At 49.7% G+C, this 19,860-nt stretch overlaps 1 protein-coding gene across 2 annotated transcripts in view; it reads left to right on the plus strand.

Annotated features, from left to right (window-relative positions):
• The window catches only part of PTP4A3 (protein tyrosine phosphatase 4A3), a 53,169-nt gene extending 41,015 nt beyond the window's left edge, over nucleotides 1–12,154 (plus strand). For both annotated transcript variants that reach the window (XM_054057835.1, XM_054057834.1), the window contains 4 exons: nucleotides 900–992; nucleotides 6,084–6,214; nucleotides 6,834–6,908; nucleotides 7,376–12,154. In XM_054057835.1, the coding sequence (XP_053913810.1) occupies nucleotides 900–992; nucleotides 6,084–6,214; nucleotides 6,834–6,908; nucleotides 7,376–7,493 (417 nt within the window). In that variant the 3' untranslated portion in view covers nucleotides 7,494–12,154. The remainder of the gene's footprint in view (nucleotides 1–899; nucleotides 993–6,083; nucleotides 6,215–6,833; nucleotides 6,909–7,375) is intronic.
• Nucleotides 12,155–19,860: the final 7,706 nt, after the last annotated feature.

Raw genomic sequence — 19,860 nt, forward strand, 5'->3', positions numbered from 1 at the left:
CTTCAGTACACATCCAAAGAAACACATGTGAGCACCAGCAGCTCAGAGAGCTGCAGGAAGTGGGTTGAGATCTGGGAGTGGCTTCCCTTTACCCCTGCCCTGTACACCATGTATATGGTGATGGAGGGAGAAGGTAGAAAGGTTCCCCTTTCCTCCAGCCTCTTCAAGTTTTGACTAAGCTGCTGAGCATGCGAGGGTTTGCTGTGGTGTGGCAAGCGCACGCAGGGAAGGAAGGAGATGGATCATTGAAGGGGAAGATTTCATGCAACACCCAGCAGGGCTGGTACACCTGCACATAATCCAGGTGCAATCTGCACAGCGGGTGATAAGCAGCTGGAAACAGCCCAAGTCCCATGCCCAAGCTTGCAGCACGTTGGAGTGATGACAGGATATAGCAATGAGGTCAAGAAGGTGCCCCTGAGCAGTCTTCAAGATGCTGAGTGCAGTCAATTGGGTGCGCTATGATCCTCCCAGCCGCCTCCGTGCATTTCTGCAGCAGGAGTTGCAACCTCACTGGGCACAATTTCTCTTTCAAGGCACCTGTGCCCATATCGGGGTTGTTCCTTTGCCAGCGGTGTAAAGACCCTGTTGGTGTGGCCATTGGGGCTTAAAAATAAACGGCCCCATTGGTGCTTGTGAGTCCAAGGAGTCATGAGGGTGCTGGGTGAAAATCCTGCTGTGGCCATGCAGCTTTGGTGCCCTGGGATTTCATGCTTCCTTGTGCTTCCCAGGCTGGGTGAACCACAGGGGATTTACTTGAGGGTCCAGAGATGGGGCACCGTTCTGTTTTAGGGTCCATTGTGGTCCACGTGGTCATAGCAGGGTTAAGTTGTGTTGGGGTTAACTGGAGTGGAATTGACAGGGTTTTTTTAGACCCCTTATTCTCTTTCCCTCCCCAGGATCTGAAGAAATATGGTGCCACCACGGTTGTGCGAGTGTGCGAAGTGACCTATGACAAGACCCCCCTGGAGAAGGACGGCATCACCGTCATGGTAGGTGGGCGACAGAATGAATGCTGGGAGGGCTGCTCCCTCCCCTGCTTAAATACCTGCATCTCTTTGCTCTGCCAATCACCGTGCATTTCAGATAGACCAAAGCGGCATCATGCTTGCCCGGGAGCAGTGTTTGAAGCCCAACTTCATCCTCGGGGTGAGGCAGGCAGGCTGCACGCTCACCAAGCTGAGATAGGGCTGGTGCTTTTAAAAAAAAGAAAGTGCTGCCTACGCACCCGAAACTGTGACTCATACGGTCGAGTCTGCAGCTGCCTTCCCTGCCTGCCGCTTGAACTTTAAAGCATCCAGGGGACGAAAGCACCAGATCCCCCGTGGCATATGAGCATGGTTCTTATTACCCTCAGTGTTATCTTATCTGGGACAGTGCGGGTTTTTTTGCTCTTCCAGCTGCCAGCCAGTACAGCTCTGGGGGTGAAAGGGAGCAGGCAGCAAGTAGGAAAAGGCAGGGAGACGTAACAGGCAGCTGCCTGGGCTGCATCTTGGATGATAAGTAATTGGAGATGATGTCAGACGTGATTGCCTTGCCAGGGAGTTCAGCTCCAGCTGGAAAGCAAGGCTCTGCTTGTCATTTAGGAAGGGTTTGGAAGTGCCTCTTGTCTCCTGGGGTGGTCCTTTGTGTAAGTCCTCTCTATATAGCTCTCTCTGTGTAATGTGTATCCTAGAAAGAGGGAGAGATATATACTAGATCCTCCGGAATCTGGAAGGTAACAGATTCTGTGTCTCTCTAGATACAGGCCCTCCAGATGCAGATCTCTCTTGAGATAGATGCTATGTCTCTATAAGATATATCTTGCAGAGAAAGACAGCTGTATCCTACATATAGGATCTGTGTGTAGGAGGTCTTCTTCGCTCTCTTACATACCAAATTCTGCCTTTTACCTTGTTCTGGCTGGAGTCCATCAGTTTGAGTTTTTGTATCTAAAATCCACATATCTCTCTATATATCTTATATAGAGAGATCTTTGTATCTAGGATATGTTTTATGTAGGGAGATACCTATTTCCTAGATATAGAAACTATGCAAAATATTCTTATAGAAGATACAGGTTTCTGTAACTATATAGAAACTATATATAGAATCATAGAATCATAGAATAGTTAGGGTTGGAAGGGACCTTAAAGATCATCTAGTTCCAACCCCCCTGCCATGGATGGGGACATCCCACTAAATCAGGCTGCCCAAGACCCCATCCAGCCTGGCCTTGAACACTTCCAGGGATGGGGCATCCACAACCTCCCTGGGCAACCTGTTCCAGTGTCTCACCACTCTCATGGTGAAGAAGTTCTTCCTAATGTCCAGTCTAAATCTGCCTCTCTCCAGTTTATACCCATTCCCCCTGGTCCTATCCCCACAAGCCTTTATGAATAGCCATTCTCCAGCTATCCTGTAGGCCCCCTTCAGGTACTGGAAGGTCACTATAAGATCTCCTCTGAGCCTTCTCTTCTCCAGGCTGAACTCTCTCAGCCTGTCCTCACAGGGAAGGTGCTCCAGTCCTCCGATCATCTTTGTAGCCCTCCTCTGGACCCATTCCAACAGCTCCATGGCCTTCTTATGTTGAGGATTCCAGAGTTGGACCCAGTATTCCAGATGAGGTCTCACAGGAGAGGAATAGAGGGGCAGAAAGAATCATATATATAAAGAATCGTAGAATGTTTTGAGTTGGAAGGGATCTTAAAGATCATTCAGTTCCAATCCCCCTTGTCATGGGCAGGGACACCTCCCACCAGACCAGGCTGCTAAAGGCCCATCCAATCTGGCCTTGAACACTTCCAGGGCAGTGGCATCAAGATACATAGAGTAGTATCTATATCCTATGTATCTACGCATAGATAAGTCTATGCAGATACAGACATATCTCTGTATACCTATATCGAATATATAAAATAGGGTCCTAGAGCCATAGAGTGGTTTGGGTTGGAAGGTACCTTTAAAGGCCATCTAGTCCAACCCCGGCTGCAATGACCAGGGGTATCTTAGAATCACAGAATCGTTTAGATTGGAAAACACCCTTAAGATCATCAAGTCCAACTGTAAACCCAACACGGTCAAGTCCATCACTAAACCATGTCCCTAAGTGACACGTCTACACATCCTTCAAATACCTCCAGGGGTGGTGATTCCACCATTGCACTGGGGTGCCTGTTCCAATGCTTGACAACACTTTCAATAGATAAATTTTTCCTAATATCCAGTCTAAACCTGGTGCAACTTGAGGCCATTTCCTCTCATGCGGTCTTCAACTAGATCACGTTGCTCAGAGCCTATCCAAGCTGACTTTGAATGTTTCCAGGGATGGGGCATTTACTACCTCTCTGGGCAACCTGTGCCATCACCCTCATCATAAAAAAATTCTTCATTTTATTCTTCTCGCAGCCATGCTACTTGGGCAGCACTTCGTGCTTTAGCAGCTCTGCCAGCAGATCAGAGATGGGGCAGAAATCCTGCCAGGAAACCAGCATTGTGCGTGTTTTACTGTAGGAAGCCTTATGGTGTAGGATGGATATGCTGTATTGAATATACCAATACTGTTTAATGTCTTGATCAGTGACATAGGTGGTGGGACTGTGTGCACCCTCAGTAAGTTAGAAGATGACACCAAGCTGAGTAGTGCGGTTGATATGCTTGAGGGAAGTGATGCCATCCAGAGGGACTGTGACAAACCTGAGGAGTGAGATTATGAGAACCTCATGAGGTTCAACAAGGCCAGGTGCAATGCTCTTGGGTTGGGGCAGGCCCCATTGCCAGTACAACCTGGGTGATGAAGGGATTGAGAGCAGCCCTGCGAAAGAGGACTTGGGGAAGTGGGACACAAGACAGCAATGTGCACTTGCATGCAGGATGCCAGTGCTATTATCGGCTGCATCCAATGCAGCGTGGCCAGCAGGTCAAGTGAGGTGATTCTGCTCCTCTACTTCACTCTGGTGAGACCCCACCTGGAGCCCTGTGTTCAGTTCCGGAGTCCTCAGCACAGGAAAGACAGGGACCTGTGGGAGGGGGTCCAGAGGAGGCCATGATAGTGGTCTGACAGCTGGAGAGACACAGAGAGTATGGGTTGTTCAGTCTGGAGAAGAGAAGGCTCTGGGGAGAACTTTTTTGTGGCCTTTTAACATATATAAAGGGGGCTTATAAGAAAGATAGAGAAAGAGTTTTTACCCAGGCCTGTAGTGACAGGACAAGACACAACAGTTTTAAGCTGAACAAGGGTAGGTTTAGGTGGGGCATTAAAGAATAATTTTTTTATGATAAGAGTGATGAGCCCTTGGACCAGAGAAGATGAGGATGCCCCATCATTGGGAGTATGCAAAATCAGCCTAGTTGGGACTTTGAGCAACCTGATCTGCTGAAAGATGTCCTTGCCTGTGGCAGGGAGGTTGGAACTGGGTGACCTTTAAAGGTTCCTTCCAACCCAAACTATTCTGATGATTTTGTGATATGGTGTATGGTCCCTAGTGCAAGCCAGTGATCTGCGCTTATAGCTGAAAGAGTGCTCTCCAGGTGTCACAGGGAGGAGATGATCTTGCAGGACAGGCACAGGATGAGTTGGCTTAAGCGTTAGGGTACCGTGAAGTCCAGCACACTTCTTTCCTAGCAAAGACGTGATGAAATCTTGTTAGGGGTTCAAAGACTGAAGTGAAGCTCAGCAGCTACTTTTGCCATCTTACACCAAGGATGACTAGCACAGCAGCTTAGTGACTCACTCCTCAAACATGAGGATTACAGTCCCGTGCTTCCCACTCACCCAGGATCACCGTGCCACATCCCCTCCAAGTGATGCTCACCTGCTTGTTTTTATCTCCCACTGCTGTGTAGTCAGTGACCACATTCCTTCTGCCTAATCCATTTTGGGAGAGAGTTCCCCATTTTGGGACATACATACAGCCTCAACCAGTGCCCATGAGGAGAAACAGTCTCTCTCTTCCCCAAAACACTGTAGTGGTCACAGGCCAGGAGGGGAACACTTTTTCCCCCATAGCAGAGCCCAGGGCCAGGGGATGCTTGATGCAACAACCATTTTATCCATTTCATCACCAAGCTCCAGTGTTGAGTCCGTGCAACTTGAAGATCAGAAGAAGATGGGCTTTTTTTCTTGTCCCTTAAGAGCCTTTCCTGAAAGGTACTGTTTAAATCACCTACAGGACAGCTGGAGAGGTCCTGTTTATCAAGGGGTACAGTGATAGAATGAAGGGTAACGGTTTTAAGCTGAAAGAGGGGAGATTTAGGTCAGGTATTTGGAAGAAATTTTTTACTGTGAGAGTAGTGAGCACTGGCACAGGTTGCCCAGAGAAGTCATGGTTGCCCCATCCCTGGATGTGTTCAAGGCCAAGTTAGATGAGGTTTTGAGCAATCTGATCTAGTGGAAGGTGTCCCTGCCCATGGCATGGGGTTGGAACTGAATGGTCCCTTCCAACCCAAGCCATTCTGATTCTCTGATTTGGAGGGGTGTCCCTCCCTTCATCTCTCTATGGGGCTGTGTTAGGAGGTCCCCACAGCATCCTACTGGCTCTATGTGTTCTCTATCCCCATCAAGATGAATTTTGGCACTGTCTCAGGCCCCTAGATTACAGCCATCTCCAAATCACCTTTGCTCAAGCTTCCTGCCAAGTGGCTTTGCACTCCCAGGTGTGGATATTACAGAGGAGCTGGCAGGGAGGAGGATGGGAGTTGCAGCTCCCTGAAGCTCAACGTAATCATCTGGACAGCCACTGCCAGACCCCAAACATGTTTGAACAGGGAGGAGCCAGGCAACAGCCACCCTGGCCCGTGGAGGCAGTAGGACACAGAGACCATATTGCTTTTGAAAGCAAAACCTGTCTAGAAGATGGGAGGACCCTGGACCTAGAGTTGTCCAGTTGCAAACTCTGAGTTGAAGCATCGAGGGGATTCTTGCATGCCAGATAGTGCCACAAAACCCACTCCATCTTTGCAGACCTGTGCCATGAGCCCAATTCCCGGCACACGCATTGGCCTCCCTGCTGTGGAGGTCTGAAATGCCATTGTCCTGGGGAAAAAGCAATCCTCTGAGTTTATCCTGGGGTGTGACAGGATTTTCTCTCCCCTCAACGTTGCAGGATTGGCCATTTGATGATGGAGCACCTCCTCCCAGCAAGATAGTGGAAGATTGGCTCAACTTGTTGAAGACCAAGTTCTGCGAAGACCCTGGCTGCTGCGTGGCCGTGCACTGCGTGGCTGGCCTGGGGCGGTGAGTCAAAGCCTGGTGCCTCATGTGCCCCGTGACCGCTCTCCTCCTTCCCCGATATCCCTTTGAGCAGATGTTTTGCATGCAACAGAGATCTTAGCAGGAATGGGTGTTGACAGGAGGGCCTACTGCCTGAGCTCCTTCTGCACTTCCCATAGCCAAATCCTGGACACCGAGGCAGGGGACCCAGGGTGCTCAGTGCTGTCCTGCCAGTGCCCTGTGGCTGTTAGCTTTTGCTAAGAGCTTATCATGTAAATATTGCAAAAAACCTCCCACTACAACTGGGAGTTGATGCTTTTTGAGATCTGCTGTATTTTGCTGTTATCCCTGCCACAGGTCAGGTTTTGCATGTGCATTTGCATCCACTTTTCTGACAGATTTGCCTCCAAATTCCTTGTACTTATTAGAAGAGCAGCAAACAGCTGCCAGCTCTGTCCTGGGGGGTTTACCCCTAAAGTCAGCTGTTCCTTGGGGTGGCACTTGCAGCCAAATGCCAAGAAATTACTAACTAAAAGCTGGCACAGGCAATTGCCTGCAATGTCACCATTACATCCCCCAGGACAGCATGTCAGCCTCTTGGCCACATGGCTGGGGAGTGACCGCTACTGCCATTGCCTTTCAGCGCTCCCGTCCTTGTTGCACTAGCCTTGATTGAGAGTGGGATGAAGTATGAAGATGCCATCCAGTTCATCCGACAGTAAGTCAAATGGCATTTCTGTGTTAAGGGAGAAAGCATCCCTTCTCTTAGGGAACAGAGAGATCTGACATCCCTCAAGGTTTTTTTTTCAGGGTGCCAGGGTTGATTTTCTCTCCTTTTGGCATGGAAGAAAAGAGGGGCCCACACCAAGCATCCTGTGCCTTTGCATCAGGGCTGTAGGGATCTGGAGAGCATCCTTGAGGGGCTTTTCAGCATGCACCCAACTTCAGGCAGCCCCATGTGTTTTGTCCTTGGCTGTTCGTGTTCTGAGATTCACAGGGCAGATGAGCAAGAAAAACTGATGGGGTTGGTGCCTGTCTCCATCCCTGGAAGATGCAAAAGGCTGAAGGCTCCAAAATCCCTTCTTTCTCCAGAGAGGGGTATTCAGCACCCTGACAGGAGTGGGTTTGGGTTGGGGGGTCTTCTGCCACACCACTGACTGAGCCGGCCCTTCTGTGTCCCCACAGGAAGCGTAGAGGAGCTATCAACAGCAAGCAGCTGACGTACTTGGAAAAATACCGACCAAAGCAGAGACTCCGATTTAAGGACCCTCATAACCACAAGAACAAATGCTGCATCATGTAACCTCAATGACCTCTTGCCAAAATCTGTGCACACAGACACCCGGGCACTCACAAGCATCCCACCCCCTCACCTCCTCACCCAGCCCCATGCACCCCACTTGCCGCCCCACTGACAGGGCTGGGGTGGGGGTACATGGAGCTCCACCAACTTGTTCCAGCATCCACAGCACGATCGTCTTGCTAGACCCCTGAAAAAGGCTGCTCTCTCCAGCTACAGTCCCAAAGAGGGAAGGCAGCACTGCCCTTTGATTCTTGGCATTAGTAGGCAGTGAGCTCACGTGATGCTTCTTCGTCACCTTCCTCCTTCACCTCCTCCCTTTCCCCTCCCTTTGCACTGAGAGGGATGGGCAGAGGGTGCTTTTTCTGGGGTGATGCAGACAGGGCTGTGCCAGCTAAGAAGGGATGGGGAGCAGAAAGGCCACAGCACTCCCAGAAAAACCCTTTCCCACCTCTTCCCTATAAATAAGGGCTGCAGCAGTGGGGGCAGAGGTGGGGTTGGTGCAGTGGTCTCAGGGGGTAAGATGGTGATAGCAGGGAGAGGTGAAGGAGGCTCACCTTGTGGCCAAAGGAATGGTTGACCTAAGTCCCCCCAGGACCATTCCCTTTCTCCTGCCCCCTCTGCCACTTCACCATCTCCCCACTGCCTTCATGCCACTTGGGATGCTGCAGATGGGTCTTGTTGGGGGCTTGCTGCAGCGAAAGCAGTGGCACTGGGAAACTCCAGAACCGTGGTGGGGCTTTGAGGCACCCAGCTTTGCCAGGGTGCAGGATCAGCACTGGGTCTCCCAAAGCATGGGGTGCTCTTACTTATACCTTCCAAATTCAATGCACAGGGTGGTGGGTTCTCTCCTGTGGTGTCCCCATCACTGAGCCACGGCACAATCCCCAGTTCTAGCTGTGATGCCATGGGGACACAGTGTGTATCTTGGGGCACATCCATGTCCCTCAGTGATGTGTTTGCTGTCCAAGGGCCTGGGCTGCAGCTTTCCTAGGGGACTTTGAGTGCTCCTGGCAGGAGCACACACCAAACTTTGCACCTGCCTTTCCCACACCCAGTGGCATCTGTAATGTGACGCCTGGCACCCCAAATCCCCAGTGCGTGCCCTGGTAGAGTGGATTCAGAGCTGCCCCTGAGCCGGGACATTAAACATCTCTCAACTTTCTGCCTTTGAACACTTGCAGCAGCTGGGGCGATGGGCATGTAGGGGGCATGGGAGTGTTTTTTCTTTTGAAGAGTATAAGAAGAAATTTGCTAATTAAAGAAAAAAAAACTTAAAAAAAAATCTGTTTGTCTTCTGCACGTCCTCTGACCTTTGTTTCTCCCATCACTGCCTGGTGGAGCCCAGGAGGTGACCCATAGCCCCCCACACTGATCCCTAACACCACGTCACAGCCAGCTGCCATCTGCTGTCACTGGGACATGTGTGTGACCAAAAGGATGCTCTGGATAGCCTTTGGCCTCGCTGCTGCTCGCCCCATCAGCTGCAGAGGATCACAGATGTTGGGGCAATGAGGGCTAGTCGTCTAGCGTCTTGTGGTTCTAGGCTACCCAACTTGAGGTGCCTTCAGTGTCCTGTGTTGGGAATGTCCAAAGGTTTGTGTGCCTTCCAAAACATAGTATCCAGAGACATTTGCTTTAGAGGGTTCACCTCTTGGGACAAGTGGTAAGGAAGGCTGGTTAGACACTTCCGGTACCTGCAGAAGGGTAGGAGATGGCTTCTTGTCTCCATGTGTGGGCAGAGGAGGAGGTCAGATCCGTTTTCGGAGCCACTGCACGTCAGGGATGGCCATCCCATGGGATGGAGCATGGTGCTGAGCAAGGTGGAGACCCTCTACACATGGCCCTGGGGTGGTCAACCACACACCTCAGGCCTGTCCAAGCCACCGCATTCTGGGACAGCCGTTGGTCCCTTAAGTTTCTCCTGCCGCCTTTCAGGCTGTTGGTTCCTATGCCTTATGGGGAGGGTGGCAGTGGTTGAAGAGTCTGCATTGCTTGGGAAGGGTGAGAAACTGGGCTGGTAGAAAGGCCTGATCCTGTATTGCAGCAGTCCCACTCAGTGGGTCACCATCCTCTTGCTGCCCCGTTGTGTCCTCCTGCTGCTAAAACAGGTGCTGCTTCATCCCCAGGGGTGTTAGAAGGTGGCTCAGCATTGTGACGAGGGCAATCCCTTTTAGCTAGGGAACCTCATGGTCTCATGTCACAGCAGGCTGTGCTGTGACTTGCAAAGAGTTTAGGATAAAGCAGTGGGAACCATCGCTTTGCAAGCTTGGAGATCTTTGTGCCCTGGCAAGAGGAGGAGAAACGTTTTCCTCACCCACAGTCACGGGAGCATCACAAGGCAGATTGCCCAGGGCAAGTAGTCCATGGCTTCAGCCAAGATGCTTTTGAGTAGGGGTTGAGGTGAGGACAGAGGAACTTGAATTCAGCCTCCTTTGGCCACAGGAACTCTCCACCTTCTCTGTGCAGGGTTTGATGGTGAAAGTGTTCGGTGCTGAGCTCTGGTGAGAGTACACTTAAATCTTAGCTTCGTGGGCTTGGTTTTAGGGGAACACGGAGCAGGAACAAGCTTTGCAGTGCTCCTTCGCTTTATGTAGCATCTACCCAACCACCTTAAAAACAAGAGAGCTTCTAGTGTAAGAGCAGTCCTTGTCCTATGTGATCAAATCCTGAGCACCTCTGGCTGGCAGAGCAGCATCTTGATGCTCTTCAGTTTTGTGAACCACTGCAACAGAGAACCAAAATTCTGCTGCTCTAATTGTCCTATTTTGTTTTCTTTTTTCTTTTTGAATGGATGTCTCCCCCCTGCCCTGGCACTTGCTGGCACTTCCCATATGCTGCCCCATGGAGAGGACATCTCAGCAGCCCAGGAGCTGCTGTTCTTGCATGGAGGGCTTGAATCCACTCCAAAGCTTCTCCAGATTGGATTGCCAAATATTAGGGAGTTTCTCGATATGGATTTGGGCTTCTACCACTGAGATACCAGCTCCTTTATGTTTCAGCTTAGAGAGCATTACAGAAACATAACGGGGGGGGGGGGCGGTCTTCCAACCATTTTTGGGGTTAGAAATCGCAAAAAAAAAGAGCCCAGATCCCTCACAAAAATATTGGAACAGTTAGGGAAGAGGGAAGGTTGAAGCTCGGTATACACATAGCAGTAGACCAAGGCCTAAGTGGCAAAGAGGTCATGGCTTAGTCTGGTTTGAGGGTCACATTTCACCTCAGATGCCAAGATCTTGAAAGGAGAGCCTTAAAAATCTATTTGCTGATTCTGTTATTACCGCATTTGTCTCCATTGGGTCTTGGCAGATGTCACAGGGAACAGACACCCCCATGGCTTTGGCTACAAACCAACCACCTTATCCTGCCCTTTTCTGCAGAAGCAAACGCACAAACTCGGTTTTATACCTCATCACCCCTATCCACCTCCCTTCCCCATCCATGGAAACCCTCCATCCTTCCATAGTTTGCAGAGGCAGGGCTCCAAACTGGAACCAAGAGCTTTGGAGACCCAAGGGATGGCAAAGCAAGGATGTCCTAATTATCAAACCAAGAGCTTGTAGGCTTTGCCCAGGAATCAATCATGAACCTCACGTTGGGGAATAAATCTGAGTAGGAATTCCTGGTTGTGTTCCCTCACCAGTGGCACACGTGTGCCCTTATCTGCATTTTGGATAAAAGGCTTATTTGTCCCTCCTGTTCTCCATATTTGCCAGTGGGATGGAGCGTGTGGCGGAGGCAGTGATAGGAAGGAAGGCAGCAGAGCCATCACAAATGGCCAGCTATTTATTTAAGAATAGCCTGGTGATGCATATTTAAAGGCTTTGCATTTATAAATTCATACCGTTGAGTCTTACAGTAAGGCTGACACTTGGTGCTTGGGCTGAGAGCTTTGGATGAGGAGGTTTATGAGTACCAGATTTCCCGAGGATGCAGAGAGTCTTGCTCTATCTATAATAGAACAAGTCGTTTTCTCTTTTTTTATTTTTTTCTTTCATTGGGTTTGTTTGTTTTTTATTAGTCCCAGTGGGAAAGCGCACAGGGAGATTCGTGACTTCCATGCAGTTTCCAGGGTCTTATATCTCATTTGCTTCCAGCAGGCTGGGTAGGTACAGTTCGGTGGGTGGATTTGGATGGGATATTGTCTGGTGGGAGAAAAATGCGGTTGGTTTCTTTGCACAGTGGGGGGTCACGGGCCGGCTGTGGTCCTACTTGCAGGCTGTAGCAGACATTCCCGGGGAGGGGGTTGTTCCACCATGCTCAGCTTCCCTTTAGATGATGATCTCCCAGTGAACTCTCGACTTCCCTGCTGTTTCTTTCTGTGCAACAAAGAACTGCATATTTTCCTTTTTAACTCCGTTGTAGCATGTAGATTAAGCCCAGATGACATTTTTTGTTTTGGGGTTTTTTTTGGTCTGAGCCATAGCTAAATTATGATACCCAATGCTTTTTGTATCAGACAGCATCACTTTGAATATGCAGATGAGGTATAGGATCTTGACACTTTATAACCTTTTTAAAAAGAAACTTGCCTGTTTACTTACGTCTTGTGTAAAAAAAAAAAAAAGGAAAAACAATGTATGCCTTTTAGTAATCACTTTTTTTTTTTTTTGAGTTTTATGGAATTACAGTGGTTTCACTCCAGCAGCAAAATAAAAAGCGTTCACTGTTTTGTATGTCCCTGTGTGCTGCGGTGCTGCTAATGGGGGAGTTGGAGAGGTGAAGGAGGCAAAAGCAGAGCCAAACGCTGGCCAGAGGGGGAAGTGTCAGGGTTCTGCTGCCTCCACTTGACCTCAATCCACTTCCATCCTATCCCCAATGCATCCCAGCTGTATCCCCAGCCCATTCCCTGGGATATTTTCCCCGTCTCATCCCATTTCCCTTTCCTTGGGAGCTCCTGGGACAAACAACAGCCGTGTCTGGGAAACCGTTAGACCTACTGCAATTATCATAGAATCATAGAATCATTAGCTTGGAAAAGACCTTTGAGATCATCAACCCCAACCGTACCTGTCCACTACTAAATTATATCCCTAAGCACTTCATCTACCTGCCTTTTAAACATCTCCAGGAGTGGTGACTCAACCACCTCTCTGGGCAGCCTGTTCCAGTGCTTGATAACCCTTTCTGTGAAGAAATTTTTGCTGATGTCCAATCTAAACTTCCCCTGATGCAATTTAAGGCCATTCCCACTTGCCCTATCACCTGTCTCTTGGGAGAAGAGACCAACACCTACCTCTCTACAACTTCCTTTCAGGTAGTTATAGAGAGCAATAAGGTCTCCCCTCAGCCTCGTCCTCTCCAGACTAAACAACCTCATTTTCCTCTGCTGCTTCTTGTAAGACTTGTTCTCCAACCCCTTCACCAGCTTCTTTGCCCTTTTCTGGACACGTTCCAGGACCTCAATGTCTTTGTTACAGTGAGGGGCCCAAAACTAAACACATTATTTGAGGTACAGCCTCACTGGTGCTGAGTACAAGGGCAGAATCCCTTCTCTGGTCCTGCTGGCCACATTGTTTCTGATAAAAGCCAAGATGCTATTGGATTTCCTGGCCACCTGGGCACACTGCTAGCTCATGTTCAGTCAGCTGTTGGCCCACACAGATGAGCTGCAGCCAATGCAGATAAAGAGGAGACCGGGGCAGAGAGAAGTGGTTTGCCCAGTGCCAAGGCAGGTGCTAGGGGTGCGTCCCATACTCCAGGCATTTCCATTAAGCCATTTTGCCTGTGGGCTGCCCTCTGTCCCATCCAGCATCGTCACTGCATGGTCTGTCTCCAGCCCTTATCAAAATGTCATGCATGTCTTCAGTGATGATTGCCAGGCAAGGCAGCCCTTGCTTCCAGTATTCCCCTGGAATAGCCACCATGATCGCAGCAGGGGCAGGAGCCAGCACCTTGCTAGAAAGGGTCCAGCTATCACAGCATTTACTTCCAGTGCAAGTAAGGTCTTCTCCAGAGGAGGGTCTGGCAGTGGGAAGACTCCAGAGCCTGTCCACCACAGTGGAATTACCTTGGCTGAGCACAGTGTTTGAGTTGCTTACTTCACAGAATCATAGAATGTCCTGAGTTGGAAGGGACTCACAAGGATCATCGAGTCCAGATTCTGTCCCTGCATAGAACAACACCGACATTTACATTGTGTGTCTGAGAGCGTTGTCCAAATGCTTCGTGAATATTGTCGGGCAGTGATGCCGTGACTGCTTCCATGGGGAGCTGTTCCAGTGCTACACCACCCTCTGGGTGAAGACCCTTTTCCCAATAATCAGCCTAAACTTCCCCTGGCACACCTTCCTGCCATTCCCTTAGGTCATATTATTGTTTGCCAGAGAGGAGAGATTAATGCCTGCTCCTCTTCCCCTTGTGAGGAAACTGTTGACCGCAATGAGGTCTCCCCTTAGCTTCCTCTTCTCTAGGCTGAACAGACCAAATGACTTTAGTTCCTCCTCATATGGCTTCCCCTCTAAACCTTTCACCAACTTCATGGCCCGCCTCCAGACTTATTGAAGTGTATCATGGTTTTTAAGTACCCACCTCATAATCAAATAATTGGCGTAAGCAGAGCCCACACACACCTTGATCCTGTGTACAGCATGTCCCAACTGATGCAGTTGAATAAAAGGCATAAGGCTCAGAGATGCCTTTGATCCTGCATGGAAAGACCTGGCCCCATAGCAAGCTGCCCAACGAAGGGCCTTGGCTGGGCCCCCAAGACGCCATGGCTAAGAAATCATGACCACTTGAGGTCACCTCTGCAGTGGGCAACACTTGTACCAGAAACACATTAAATACCTGGATCAACTGTGACCAGCATTTCTCGGTCCTGTCATGAAGCAGCAATGGGAGGAGCAGGTCCTAAATATGCATCGTCCTCCCGCACAAAGACATGTTCCAAGGATGCCTGGGTTAGGAAGGTCTTGCAGCTAGAGATCTGTTGGCTGGTCCTCTCTCCCTTACTTTTTCCAATTACACACTAGTTTATCAGCTAAACTGCTAGAGAGCAGTTGCCCAGTGGCTGAGGTTTTGGGCGGCGTCTTCCAGTTGAGCAACACAAGACATGTTGACCTCAGTCCACCCAGGAAGGCAGACCGGGTTGACTGGTCAGCACAACAGCAAGGAGTCAAGCTGACTATTAGGAAAGGTTTTCTGCTGGACATTTGAAGGGAGATCATGGGGCACAAGGCCTTGGAGTACTTCTAAGAATACAACAGACATCCAAGGTCAGGATGGAAGGATGACCTCTGTAATGTAATTTTTATCCTAAAGCCCACCGGTGCTTTGTGGTCAGCTGTGGTCCAGCCTACCTTTTCTTCAGGCTCAGGACCAACGGCAAGTTAAAACTGTGGAGACAATTGAGCTAGGCAGGATATGTGACACTAAGAGACACAACAGATACCTCAGCGTTTCTGGAGGAACTGGCATGTGTTCTCTATGCAAAAATATTTTCCCTTGCCCAGGAGCAGGGGAAGGCTCAAATGACCCAGACCCAACGTTTCCTGCAGGAAGGGCCTGCTAGGAAAAGAGTTCTGGTTTGGAAGAGATGAGATGGGTTTTACTCATCTACTCTTACCATGCAGGTTCAAATCCAGACCCTTCAGCCATGACCCACAGCTGGGAGTCCTGGAGGAACTGAGCACTGTAATGTAGCAGCAGAGCTGTGAAACAGGTGAACTCTTGGGAACTGCTATGACTCAACAAAGCCAGAAATTCTGGGGGAGCTTTTGACCCTCACTATTGAGTGTTCTTCACAGCAACTTTCTTCCAGTGGAAGATACTCAACAAGCTCAACCTCAGATTAGGGCAGGGGAACACAGGACAGCAGGCTCCTACAAGGCAAATGAAAAGAGCAGATAAAGGCAATACCTAAGGGGCATGTCCAGTAGAGTATGGCTTAACCTTGGTTAGATACCCAGGCGTTCACCCAGAGGAGACATAACACGCATTCCACCCACTGTGGACCTGTTCAGTGCTTCACCGCTGGCAGAAACCACCCATAGGGTACGAAAACAGGCTTCACTCATTAAACCAGTTGAATTTTTAACTCTGCCCCCTATGATCAAGGCAGGAAGGCAAAGACCAGATACTCCATGGAGGCTGAGGAGCAGAAGGTTGCATGAACAGGTTGGTAAGTAAGAAAGCTGACGCTAATTCTGTGATCTCCTCAGTAATCACGAGAGGCTGGGTAGGATAAGTGAGAAACAGAGGAGGAAAGTCTCCCTATGCTGCTGTAGGCTCAGGAAGGATTTTGGTTGAGGTGCTGGCTCGGAAGAGGGGAGAGCTGCAGGTTAGAGCACAGCAGGGCAACATAGCCAGAGCTGTCCTTGGATTGCCCCAGCACTCCCCAAGTGCTCCGCAAGGCAGATCCTTATCTCCTCCGTGCTTTGAACCATGAAGCTGCAAGAGGTACTGCATCCAGGGTTGTGCAATAAGCAACTGGGCCTTCAATCAGCCTAATTGCTGCCTCGCCTCCCAACCAGGAGGGCCAGGGGGACTTCTGAAGGTGAGTGTGTGTTCTGGAGGAACATTCATCTGTGGTCTTGCCTGTACATGCTGTCTCCTACCTGCCTGCATTCTTCCTCACCCTCCATCACTAAAAAACATGCACTCTTTTGCAGGCCAGACCGCATATCTCTGCAATAGGCAGTTGCCTCTGTGCGCAGGTTTCTGTCCTCCCCAAGAGGGGAACTATGGAAGTCCATCAAATTAGAGCCACCTGGAAAGGTCTAAGCTGGCCACTCACAAGTCCTGAGATCTCTTCCCAGCTCTTGCCATGGTCTGCAGTGCCTCAGCCCCTTCACAGTGGAGGAGCTCCATGCCCCATCATAGCCATATATTGCAGTGCCTTCAGTGTTGCCAGCATGGTCTCATCCCTGGCTCCTCTACCAGTTAGCAGAGATCAAGTCAAGAGAACTGGAGATTTGGGAGGGACCAATCTCACCCTGGCATGGACAGGTCTTTCAGAGCTCTACCACCACAGAGGGGCTCCAGATGCCCAGCTCACATAGAGACACCCACACTGGAGACACTCAAAGCCTTGGGAGATGACCCATGGCTCGGAGCTCTCCCTGTCAATGTTACCAACTCATCTCAGAAAGTCAGCTCTCTGCAGAGCCACAAGGCAAATGTTGAAGGGTCTTCAGTAAAGTCTAGACCAGCCATGGTCCAGGCTCATAAGACTGGATTAAAAGATCCTCTGTGAGGGCTACCTTGCTCCCCTTTTGCTGTGTGCTGAGCCCTAGTTTTGCTGAACCTGTTTTCATACTATCATAGAACGGTTTGGGTTGGAAGGGGATCATCTGATTCCAACCCGTACCACAGGAAGGGACACTTTTCACTGGATCAGTTTGTCCAAAGCCTCATCCAACCTGGCATTTTGAAATGCTGCTGGCTGTCACAGATGTTGCTGGCTCTCACCAATGTTTCTGTCAATGTGCTTGGGATCAGCCCGCTTGCAACTTCTCCACCTGAGGACATTCTGCTGTTTGAAAGGGGTCTTCCAGGTTCCCTCTGTGCCCAGGGAGACACGCACTGTCAGGGAGAAGCTGTGCAATGATAGGAGGCTGCACGGGTGAAGGTCTCACCATCCCCTAGGATCTGGTGGACTCTGTGGGTCTAGACATGAAGCACAGAAGGGCGGGAGGTGCAGCCCTGCTTGTGCTGTGGTATCCGAAACTCCCGTGTTCACAGGTATGAAAATGTAGGGCAAAGCTTGGGTTGGAAAGAGAATTAAAATGCTCATGACAAATATAGCTGAAAAGTCAAGAGGGGAACTAGGCACAGCTTGGCAAAGGTACAGTAACGCAGATCACCAGGGGTGGGTTTTGCCCTGGGAGCTTTTCCTGCAAACACAGCAAGGAGGGGAAGAAAAACTCTTTGCCCAGACTTAGACAATCACCCCACTGGTTCAGAAGAGGGGGTTCTGCAAATCTGCTCCATGCCATGACCACAACAAGGAGCTGTGCTGCCCTGCCTGAGCCACTCACTGGGGAGGACCTCGGAGCAGAATTTGTTTTAACTGTTGGAGAGAGCAAATATTTGAGTGGCAGGAGCGGAAGAGGCTTGCGCAGAGCTTGGGAAGGGCTGAGTCACTCGCTGACAGCATCAGCAGCCGAGGAGAAAGCACGACTGCCAACCAGCCACCTGGAGCTTTGTCAGCACATCTTTAAAAAAAAAGGCAAAGAAAAGAAATATCAATTGATGGCGTCTCCCACATCCCACCAAAGAGCTACATGTGCTGCACACAGCCAGAGAGTTCCCTGCAAAAGCAGTGGCAGTAGAAAATGCCCTTCCCTGGCTGCAGGTGCTGGTTTCTGTTGCAACATCTCCCTTGGGGCTCACTGAGCAAAGGAGGCTGCACAGCTCTCTCACAGCAACCAGGCAGCCTCCAGGGACATGTCACAGCCAAGCTGGGGCTCAGTCCAAGAACCAGGGGTGTGGATGATTAGAGACCTGATGGCTCAGCACTGGAAGAAACTCAAAGCAAGAGCAGCCACAGTGATAACTGTCAGGCTGGTAGCACTGCTGACTTCAGCTGGGGACTGATTCACCTACGCCAGGGCATGTTGTCTGGATATCAGGAGGAGACAGGGAGAAGCAATGCATTTAAATGAGCTTTGATCTTTAAGGCAAACAACACCAGCTTGTTTTGCAGCACTCAGGCAGCTGTGGATGACAGAGAACAACAGCCAGATGGGTTTCGGGGTGCCTAGCTCAAGAAGATGCTCAGCACTAGAAACAAGGGTTGTGATAAAGTGCTATCATGAAAACTCACCTGGTGCTGCCAAATACCAGGGCCAAACATTTCTGGGCTCTTCATGGGGTGCAAATCTGCTAGGTTGAGTGAGACAACACAACTCACTAGTGCAGAGAGATGCATGCCTGTAACTACCACAGCTATAGACAAGTGACACACCTGGGAATCTGAGACCTTCTGGTTGTAGTTCCTCAATCTGTTATATCTGCAGTCTCCACCCTGAGAAGGCTCTAGGATAAAGGATGAGAAACTGGGCTGACCCAGCTTTGAGCAAGAGATGTCCTGAGGTCCCTTCCAGACTGCATTATCCTGCAGTCCTATGTTGATCCCAGAGAAGTAAAGAAAATCTTATGGCTTACAGGGTACAATACTTGATGACTGAAAGAGACTCCAGAGAGATACTCTCCATGGGGTATGCACCTTCTCCTGACACTGCAACTGTCTCCTCCAGATCCTTCTGTTAGGATTGTCCAGTTCTGGAATATCCAACATAAGAAGGATATGGAACAGTTGGAAAGGGTCCAGAGGAGGCTACGAAGATGATCAGGAGCATCTCTGCTATGAGGACAGTCTGAGAGAGCTGTGGTTTTTCAGCCTGGAGAAGAGAAGGTGCAAGGGAGGTGTTACAGCATCCTTCTAGTACCTGTAGGTGGTGTACAAGAAAGCCAGGGAGGGACCTCTTACAAGGGCAAGTAGTAATATGACCAGGGGCAAGGCTTTAAATTGGAAGTGGGAAGATTTAGGCTAGACCTTAGGAAGAAATTCTTCACAATGCGGGTGGTGAGGCACTGGCAGAAGTTGCCCAGGGAAGTAGTGGATGCCCCATGCCTAGAGGTGTTCAAGGCCAGGTCGGATGGGGCCTTGAGCAGCCTGGTCTAGTGGGAGGTGTTCCTGCCCATGGCAGGGGGTTGGAACTGGATGATCTTTAATGTCCCTTACAACTTAAACTATTCTATGATTCTATGATTCCATGATTCTATGATTAAGGTGGCAATAGCTATAGAGGGAATTACGTCCAGACTGCATGCTCCCAACACAGACAATTTAGCATCCTCTCTAAAATGTGAAGACCAGAACTATATGTTGTGCCCAACTTCAGACTGCATCTAAAACAGTTAAATCACTTCCCTACATGCACTCCGTACTCAACCTGTCATCTGTTTTCTATTGAGAGTGTTTCTATCATGGGACACAGATTTACCAAATGCAAAGCCCTGCAAAGGGATGTTTCTGTCAGCTCTCGCTATGCAATCCATCATGCCATAAAGAGGTTGAGCTTCAGCCTATCACACTTCAGTCCCTCAGACTACCACTGGGTCCTTTTCCTTGGGGATATAACTTTTCCAGCCAGCTGGGCTAAACTCTGCATGGAAATAGCTTCTTACTAAGAGGGGCTGACCAGGGCTGTCCTTGTGGCTGGCTGTCCTCACCTACTTCATTTCACTGATTTTTCTTCCCTCTTGACTTCTTCAGGAGCAATTTTACCTTTATTTCCAGATCACTGGTAAAGAAGACTGTTTGGCTTTGGGATTAGGATCTTCCTTCAAAGAAACACATCCAGTCACTAGCGATTCCCCACTGATCACCACTTTTTAAGATCTGTCTGTTAGCCAACTCTTA

This window comes from Cuculus canorus, chromosome 2 (assembly GCF_017976375.1).
Source record: "Cuculus canorus isolate bCucCan1 chromosome 2, bCucCan1.pri, whole genome shotgun sequence".
NCBI classification, from domain to species: Eukaryota; Metazoa; Chordata; class Aves; order Cuculiformes; family Cuculidae; genus Cuculus; species Cuculus canorus.